General features: G+C 52.4%; 2 protein-coding genes across 2 annotated transcripts in view; both read right to left on the reverse strand.

Annotated features, from left to right (window-relative positions):
• CYTH2 (cytohesin 2) overlaps nt 1-605 on the reverse strand; it is a 9,061-nt gene extending 8,456 nt beyond the window's left edge. Inside the window, exon 1 of the mRNA XM_003801525.3 lies at nt 298-605. Within this exon, the coding sequence (XP_003801573.1) occupies nt 298-316 (19 nt within the window). The 5' untranslated portion in view covers nt 317-605. The remainder of the gene's footprint in view (nt 1-297) is intronic.
• A 3,249-nt stretch (nt 606-3,854) lies between these two features.
• KCNJ14 (potassium voltage-gated channel subfamily J member 14) lies at nt 3,855-8,482 on the reverse strand. The gene is made up of 2 exons (XM_003801526.3): nt 6,983-8,482; nt 3,855-5,003 (listed from the first exon to the last, which is right to left on the reverse strand). The coding sequence occupies exons 1-2, from the start codon at nt 7,688-7,690 to the stop codon at nt 4,407-4,409; spliced, it is 1,305 nt and encodes a 434-aa protein (XP_003801574.1). The 5' UTR covers nt 7,691-8,482; the 3' UTR covers nt 3,855-4,406.
• Nucleotides 8,483-8,787: the final 305 nt, after the last annotated feature.

Raw genomic sequence — 8,787 nt, forward strand, 5'->3', positions numbered from 1 at the left:
CCCCGGCAGGGACTGGGCCCAGCCCCTCCAGCGGGAATGGCTCCGCCCGGGCCTCGCCTCCAGTGCTCCATCCCGCCCCCTCCCGCCGCCACCGGAAACAGGCTCAGCCCAAACAATGGCCTGGAACGCCCCGCTCTCGGGCCCCGCCGGAAGCCTGTCCAGCGCCCAACAAAAGCGATGCTACGGTAAGGCCGCAAGGCTCCGCGTGGGGCGTGCGGGGAAGAAACGTTCGCTGCAGAACGTTCATGAGAAAACGCTCTATCCACTCCCAGCCGGCCCCGCCCCTCCCTGACCTACCATAGACACCGTCCTCCATGGCGGCTAGGAAGGCCCGCGGGGAGTCCGGGGCAGTCCCGCCAGTCGGGCCTGGATCCGCGTTAGCCCGCGGGCTCGGGTGAGCCCGCTCAAACGCCCCGGGAGCCACCGCCGCCTCCTCAGCGCCAGTCCGCAGCGCTGAAAAGACACTCCTTTCGCCGCCCAACCGCCCCGCCAATAAGGACCGCCCCTCTTTTGACACTGTCCAATCCACGGTGGGGCCTTTCGTCTGTTCCTCCCGCGACACCAAAGGATAATCTTCCAGGGCCAATCGGCGCACAAGGAGCAGATGTAGGACCGTCCGGCTGGAGGTAGACGGTCTGAGTGGCCAATTGGAGTGCGGGCAGGTCTCTAAGCCCCGCCTCCGAAACAAAAGACAGCACTTGGCAGACTTGCCCTCCAATGAGAAACCTCGGAAAGCAGTAGCATGGAGGTGGAGCTATGTAGAGCCAAAGGACTGTGCCTGCGCAAAGGCTCTGGGCTGTAGGAGACTGGGTCAATTGAGCTCCGCCTCTAGTAATCCGTTGCTAGGAGGTGGTACTTTGTGTTAGCCTTGTTGCCAGGGGGCGGATACGCAACTCTGGGTTGTTTTCGTGAACCACACCTCCGAGGCCAGCCACGCTGGCTTTTGGCGTCAGATGTTGGGGTGCAACCGGGAGCAGCTATGGCCTACGTTTTTTGGCCTCCCTTTTCTGAGTACCTCTCCTTTCTTCCAGCCCCCTTCTATCTCCAAACCTTCTCATCCGTCTCAATCTCTTCTTCAAAGAATGTTGAAACGAAAACCTATTCTTTCTCGTAGATGCTGGGGTTTTTTTGTTTTTGTTTTTGAGACAGAGTCTGAAGCTGTCGCCCTGGGTAGAGTGTCGTGGCGTCACAGCTCACAGCAACCTCAAATTCTTGGACTTAAGCGATTTTCTTGCCTCAGCCTCCCAAGTAGCTGGGACTACAGTCTCCCCCAACAACGCCCAGCTATTTTGTTGTTGTTGAGGTTGTCATTGTTTTAGCTGGCCTGGACCGGGTTGGAACTCGCCAGCCTCGGTGTATGTGCCCAGCGCCCTACCCACTGAGCTACGGGTGCCTCCCCTAAATGCTATATTATTTGATACCTATCTGGAGAAAGAAACAACAAATTTTGTTAAAGCACAGGCTCCGCCTTTCTGGTGCCTTCTGCCTCTCAGGCTCCTCCCTCATTCCACCAACTCCTCCCCTGATTTTAGCATCCTCATCCTAACCCTCTCCCTTCCCCAGCATTACCCACTGTAACAATTTCCCTCTCCTCAGCATCTTCCCACCTTTCAGATTGCCCCTACTCTCCTGCTGTCCTCACTTAGGTTCCTCTGTCCTCATACTCTTGCCCTTCTTTAACTTCTCCCTCCTTTCAAAGTCCTTCCACATCTGAGGCCTCTCCCCAACCCCAGCCTCTTGTTCCCATTACATTCAGGGAAAGGGGATTTGGGGCCTGGCCAGAATGGGGAAGTGGGGAACCCCTGTAAAGAGGCAGGCCATAATGGGGGCTAAAGTGATGTCTGGGCCTTGTCCTCGTTCACTGTCCCTGGGCTGGGCAGGTGGGGATGGATTTGGGGACAGGACCTGGTTAAGCTATCGGATTAGACATGGAGCCTCCTAATCCCCTCACTGACCTTTATGAGTAGCCCAGGTCCTGCCGTCCCCTGTAGAGGGACCCAGGCTGTGCCAGCCCTGCCCCCACTCTCTTTCCAAACAGAACCCCCTTCCTGCCCTTTCACCTCCAACTTAACATCCTTCCTCAGCCTTGAGTTTCCATTGTCCTAGTCCCTACCCCAGACACTCTGAGCTGGGAAAGCAGCCAGCTAATTAATCCCATCCGGTTATTACATGAGGATTCTGAAGGATAAAGGGAGACAGAGAAGCCAGAGAGGGGACCTGGGTTGATGCAGCTAAACTTAGGCAGGCTGATGGGCCATGGCTGGGGTCAGAATATGTCTTTCTCCTTGGGACTAGCTTCCTCTGCAGCTGGCATCCAGCCTACTGGGCACTTAGGTAGATGGCAACATGGGCAGGGGGCCAGGCCCAAAGACCCATACCCCAGAAACACACTCACAGACACACTCACCTGGACTCCCAGTTCTTTAATTTGGGGGACAGGTGTCCCTCAAACACCATCTTTTCCACAGTGGGGCAAACCCTGGTGTTTAGAGCTACCTCCTCCTTCCTAGCTTCCCAAGCTAGATCAGGGAGGAAGTGACCATGGCTGTTAGCCATAGCCCTTGCTGTCCTTTCCCTGTGATTCAGACAACCAAGTTAAGAACCAGCCTCCAACAGCATCTTCCATTCCAGACACCCCTAGAAGGCTGTGTAGTCCAGCAGCATGGAGCTGGGAAATCCCCAGGGCCTGCAGCTCCCCCACCTACCCTTCTTCAGAGGGGTGAGGAATCACCTTTCTGGGAAGGCCATGGAGATTCAAATTCCCCCATTTTTACAGATGGGGAAACCGAAGTGAAGAGAGGACAGTGATTAGCCCCAAGTCATACAGGAAGTTGGGGCAGAGTTGGGATTTAGAGCAAAGCTTCCTTGACCCTTGAAAAGGATGCCATTGCAATTAGCTGGAGCTCCATTTCTAACCCTGCTGTAGGAGCCAGCGGAAAAAAAATAGATATCTGTATTTATATTATATATATATATCATACACATATGTATAACATCTTTAAGAAATAGACACACATCACTAAGTATAGGATTCCAGAGTGCTCTAGACTCACCAGCCTTGGGCTTCCCCCTTCCCTTGCTCACTAATTAGCCCTGTGACCTACAGGGTCTTACCTGAGGCCTCACCTTCTAGGTCAGCCCAGAAATGCTGTTTATCAAGTTCTCAATTCACCTCCCAAATGCTGAGTAGTCCCTGGAGGTGATTAGAACTTCCAACCTTTGGTAATGGACAACTCTGGATCTCTGGAGCCTTAATCCCTTTTGGCATTACAGAACCACAAGAAGTCATCTAGAATCATCATGATTCTCACCTCCACTGGGCAAACTGGGAACCAGCAAATCTTAGACATCTAGACTCGCCACTCCTTCCTTGACTCTGTGATTAAGCTAGAGCCACAGAATCCTGATTCCTATTGGACATTCTAGAATGGCACTTAAAAAAAAACGAAAAACCCACCACCCTGTGAATTATTTAGAAGCACCGCTCATTCCCCTCAGGTGGGTGCTCTATAACCAGAAGGTGGGGTTCTCTAATATCAAGAACTCCTAGTCAGTCACTTTAGCTGTTCTAAACCCACAGACTCATCATTGTTTTGTGCATTCTAGAAACATAACTCTAGTTTCTGGCGTAATTCAACTCCCGAGGTCAGTGGTTCTCAACTTTCCTAATGCTGCAGCCCTTTAATACAGTTTCTGTGGGTCACAACTAATAGGTTGAGAACCTCTGCTCTAGGTCAAACCTGTTCTAGAATCACCAGTGCTTCCCTCTGTGGTCAACCTAGACTCACAGAATCTCAACTCTTGGGCTTTCTGGAACCACAGGTCTTTTCTTGACTTGGAGTCACCTTTCCTTATCTTTGGTCAATCAAGATGGTCTTGAATACTTGGGGCATTCCACAACCTTCCCTCCTTAGGTGGTCTAGAACAAATGATTTGCAACTTTGTTGGCTGAATAAAGAAGCAATAGTCCCTTGAATCTCAGGTGAATCCAGATCTACAAACTCTTGATCTTTGATACTGTTCAAAGACTGCTGACTTTCTTCACTGGAGGTGATATATACCACTGATTTCTGACCCTGCTTAACACAGGCCCAATCAAGCAGAAGAATGTAGAACCACCAGTCTTTGCCTCTTGGGTGGTCCAGAATTCTGGATCTCTCAGCTCTGGTGGGACTCAGCAATTGGGCTGATAAAGGGGTCTCAGGAAGAAGCACAGAAACAGAGGAATTAAGGTCCAGTCTGTGGTGAGTCCACCAGTCATGGCAGAATCTCACCAGCTCATTCTTTACCCAGCAGGCATTTTGGTCTTGGGAAACACCCACCCTCATCCCAGGAGAGGGGTCCATCTCTCCATCTTGCTACCTCTGGGAGGGGATACAAACAGGGAAGGGGATATCAGCCTTGCATCATGGGGGCAGGGTCAGTGCCAAAGTTGGTGTGAGAACTCGGGGGTTGGCAGCCCCATCTTCTGTCTCCATCCCATTCCCCTCCTTGGCCTCCTCTTCCTCATCTTCCTCTTGGCAGCAGCTCAGAGCAAGTTCATTTTCATAACAAAATGCAGCCAGAGAGCCAGGGAAGCTAGATTTGGGGCTGTTGGAGGCCCGCTCTGCCCGTTCGTCCAGCTCCTTGGCGCTGCAGACAGGTGTCCCTGGGACCTCGTAAGTGCGATGAAAGTGACGATAATCGACCTCATACTGGGAGCCACGCTGGAAGAGGACTGGCTCGAAACGATGGCCCCAGAGCAGCTCACCAGGGAGGTAGGATGAGCGACATTGTGTGGTCATGGCAGTGGCTTCGACCATTCCCTCAAGAATGACCACCAGCTCAAAGTCGGCCCGGGCCAGCTCAGCACGTCCTAGCTCATACAGAGGACTAGAAGAGTCAATCTCATGCACGATGGTGATAGGAGACACAAGGAAGATTCGATCAGTACCTCCATCAAAGCCCACATCAACGTCCTGGTGGTCAAGTGGGATGTATTCACCCTCTGGGGTCACTCGGGGCTGCAGCAAAAGGCAAGGAGCCAAAGACAGAGAGCAGGGAGCACAGAGATGAGCAGAGACAGAGAGAGTGAGAAAAAGTAATAGAGATGCAGAGAAAGAAGAGAACAAAGACCAGTAGTGGTGAGGGGCAGGGTGAGAATGGGGATCCATAGAGCAAGAAAGACAGAGACAAAAGGGAGGGCACAGAGACCCAGTGAGAGGGAACCAGAGACCCAGGGGGAGAAGGGGACAGAGACCCAGGGAGGGGAAGATGAAGTCCAGAGAAAAGATGGGATAGAGTGAGAGAGGTTTTGGTTTGGGGGATAGAAACCCACAGGACAGAGAGAGAGAGAGAGAGAGAGAGAGAGAGAGATTGGCATAGAACCACAGAAATCAGAAAGACAGAGATGAAATCAAACACACAATAGAAGATAAGGAAGACATCCAGGCAGGAATGTGATGAACAGGAGAGGGATAGAAAAAAATGGTTTTCAATATATGGACAGAGAAAAATAAAACAGGATGGCAATAGAAGAAAAAAGTACATCTGGGTCCAAAACCCTATACTCTTCCACTGCCTCAGGCTAGCCCTGGACTATCCCCTCCCCAGGTACGAGCTCACCAGTCCTTGTGTGTGCCTGTGCATTGTGGGTTTGCCCCACCTACCCACTGATTCCATACCCACCTCCCAGGCCAAGTCCCTGCCTCAGACTTCTAGAAGAGGCAGTGTCCCTCCTGGTCATGAATTCCAGTGTCTCAGTCAGGGAGGAGACCAAGATGGAAGGTGGGCACCTATTTTCTTGCCCCTGGGAACCCTATGTAGAGGAAGCCCAGAGGTTGCTGGGAATTATAGTTCTCACCATCCCCCCCCCATGTTCCCTCTCCCTGAAGTCCAACTTCAGTCCAGATTTCTTATGGGTCTTATTTTGGACAAGGGCAGCTGCTGCCCCCAGAGATGTCTGAGCAATCTGACTACAGTTCCAGGAACACTAAGGGGAGCCATTACTTCAGATGCTGATGAAAGGTGTAGTAGTTTTTTGTTGCTTTTCTTTTTTTAAGACAGAGTCTCACTTTGTCGCCCTCGGTAGAGTGCCATGGTGTCACAACTCACAGCAACCTCCAACTCCGGGGCTTGGGCGATTCTCTTGCCTCAGCCTCCCAAGTAGCTGGGACTACAGGCGCCTGCCACAACTCTCAGCTATTTTTTGTTGCAGTTGTCACTGTTATTTAGCTGGCCTAGGCTGGGTTCAAACCCACCAGCCTTGGTGTATGTGGCTGGCACCATAACCACTGTGCTATGGGCACCAAACCATGTGTAGTTTGTTTGTTGCTGAGAAGCTACAGTTCAAGACTGTTTTCCAACCCCCATCCCATTTCTAGATGGCAAGAGGTGGGGGCAGGGAGGGGGGACTGGGGGACTGAGGTGGGGAATGGAAGTCTCCCACAGAGGCTGCAGGACCCTCTTTGTAGGGGCCTAGAGAACTGTGTTCTCCAGCTTGGCACACGTGAGCTGCACCCCATCGCTGGGTCTTCATGTCCCACAATCCCATAGGGGCATGGCCTCAAGTCCTAGGCCAATGTCTGTGCCACAGTCCACTAAGAATTACAAACCTGAGTCATCGAAGTGTCACCCAGACCCACCAAATTACATCTCCTTAAACCACCCAATCTCAGGCACTTCTGGTAACCCAAAGGCACCTGTCGATTGTAGTCTAGAGCCATATAGGCCATGCTGGCCCTCTCTGGTCTAAATTCCCCACAATCCCACAGGGAGGCCTCCCTTAGACCTTAGGAAGCTAGTTCTATCTCAAGTCTAGGCCTCTCTCTTGTAAGAGCTGGTCACAGACCTCTCTTGAGTTTACATCTTCACCTCCAACTGCTCAGTGAATCAGCAGCCCACAAGGACTGACCCCATAAAGGCTGCTTGCCTCCAGGCCTACATCCCTGGCATGCCCGAGGGCCCCAACCCGGCTGAGAGCCCCAGCGGCCTACCACCGCACCTGCAGCAGTTGGGCCCGTACATGGGCCTCGACCAGGTGGCTGCGGCGCAGGTTGCCGACGCGCCACATGAGGCAGAGGCGGTGGTCTCGCAGCGCCACCACAGCGTTCTCGCTGAAGACAAGTGTCTCATTGCGCTTCTTGGGCTTGGCCATCTTGGCCATGACAGCGCCCACGACGAAAGCGTCAAGCACACAGCCTGCGATGCATTGCAGCACCACAGCAGCCACGGCGGCTGGGCACTCCTCCGTGACGCTGCGCACACCATAGCCAATGGACGTCTGTGTCTCTAGTGCGAAGAGAAAGGCGGCCAGGAAGCTGGCTACCTGGGAGAAGCAGGGCGCAGGTGGCGGTGGGGCAGCCAGGTCACCGTGCAGCGAGGCGATGAGCCAAAATGCTAGGCCAAAGAGCAGCCAGGAGGCGAGGAAGGAGCAGGAGAAGAGCAGGCACATCCAACGCCAGCGCACATCAACGCATGTGGTGAACAGGTCGCTCAGGTAGCGTGCGCCCTGGCCGCCCAGGTTCACGAAGCGCACGTTGCAGTGCCCGTCCTTCTTGACGAAGCGTCCGCGGCGCCGGCCCACTGGTGATAACACTGGAACCCACCCGTTGCGGCAGAGCCCGGGGCCAGCCTCCTCATCATCACCTGCCCGACTGTCCCCTGACTCCAGGGCGCCGCTAAGGCGGCGTAGGGCCCTGGCCAGGCCCATTGGGCGGAGGGACCCCCTCCACTTGGCCTAGTGGGGGGCGGGCGCCCCCAACCTGCTGGGGCAAGAAATGGGCATAACCATCAGGGGTATCATGAATGGGAGGGGTCATGTGCTGGGCATACTGTCTGGGGCCTTTAGTGGCCTCATCTGTCCAATGGGTGGAACTATACTCACCTTCCAAGTTCAGAGTACAGCATGGATGGCAGTAACACTACAAAAAAGAATCGTGCAACAACAAACACAATGCTACAGCCGGTATCATAACAAGTGCCACAGTAATTACAGCAGACATTTATACAATACCAAACATACGAAAATTGTATAAATGTAGTCTGTTATACAAATTATACTGTTTATACAGCTTAGGCACTGTTGTAAGCACTTTACATGAATTTACATATCTGCACCTCGGAACAAGCCTAGTAAGTAGATACTGGCTAAGGTCACAGCTCAATAAGCTGAGATGTGAAGGCTGGCAGTGCAGCTGTAGGGTCTGTGCTCATAACTGCAAAATTCTTTTATTTTTTTGGAGGCAGGCTGTTGAGGCTGTAGACATGCACAGACCTACACACCACAAATGCAAACACCTTAACCACGAAATTCTAACTGCTTCTCTCTCCATAGAGTCAGCAAGCATGGAGAGTGATGAGCTCCAGCTTTGAGGTCAGCTATGGTTGAAAACAGGCTCAAGAGGCAATAAATGGAAAAAAGATAAATTGAATTTCATCAAAATTGAAAAACTTTTGTGTTTCAAAGGACACTACCGAGAAAGATCAAGACCCTGCCTCTACTAAAACAAACTAGCTGGGTGTTGTGGCAGGTGCCTATGGTCCCAGCTACGAGGGAGGCTGAGGCAGGATTACTTGAGGCCAGGATTTTCAGGTTGCTGCTGTAAGCTATGGCATTCTAGCCTGGACAACAGAGGGAGACTCTGTCTCTAAAACAAACAAACAAACAAACCATAACCAACCAACCATAACCATCCAATGGGAGAAAATACTATAGTTGCAAACCATATATCTCATAAGAAATGTCTATCTGCAGGGTGGCACCTGTGGCTCAGTGGGTAGGGTGCCGGCCCTATATACCGAGGGTGG

The sequence above is a fragment of the Otolemur garnettii genome, unplaced genomic scaffold, assembly GCF_000181295.1.
Source record: "Otolemur garnettii isolate 467f Iridium unplaced genomic scaffold, OtoGar3 scaffold00211, whole genome shotgun sequence".
Classification (NCBI taxonomy): Eukaryota; Metazoa; Chordata; class Mammalia; order Primates; family Galagidae; genus Otolemur; species Otolemur garnettii.

Excerpts from the sequence above, each read along its gene's own strand:
- KCNJ14 (XM_003801526.3), bottom strand. The coding sequence starts at position 7,690 with ATGGGCCTGGCCAGGGCCCTACGCCGCCTTAGCGGCGCCCTGGAGTCA. Across the intron at positions 5,004-6,982 it reads TACGGGCCCAACTGCTGCAG|CCCCGAGTGACCCCAGAGGG; the intron begins GTGCGGTGGTAG and ends CTTTTGCTGCAG.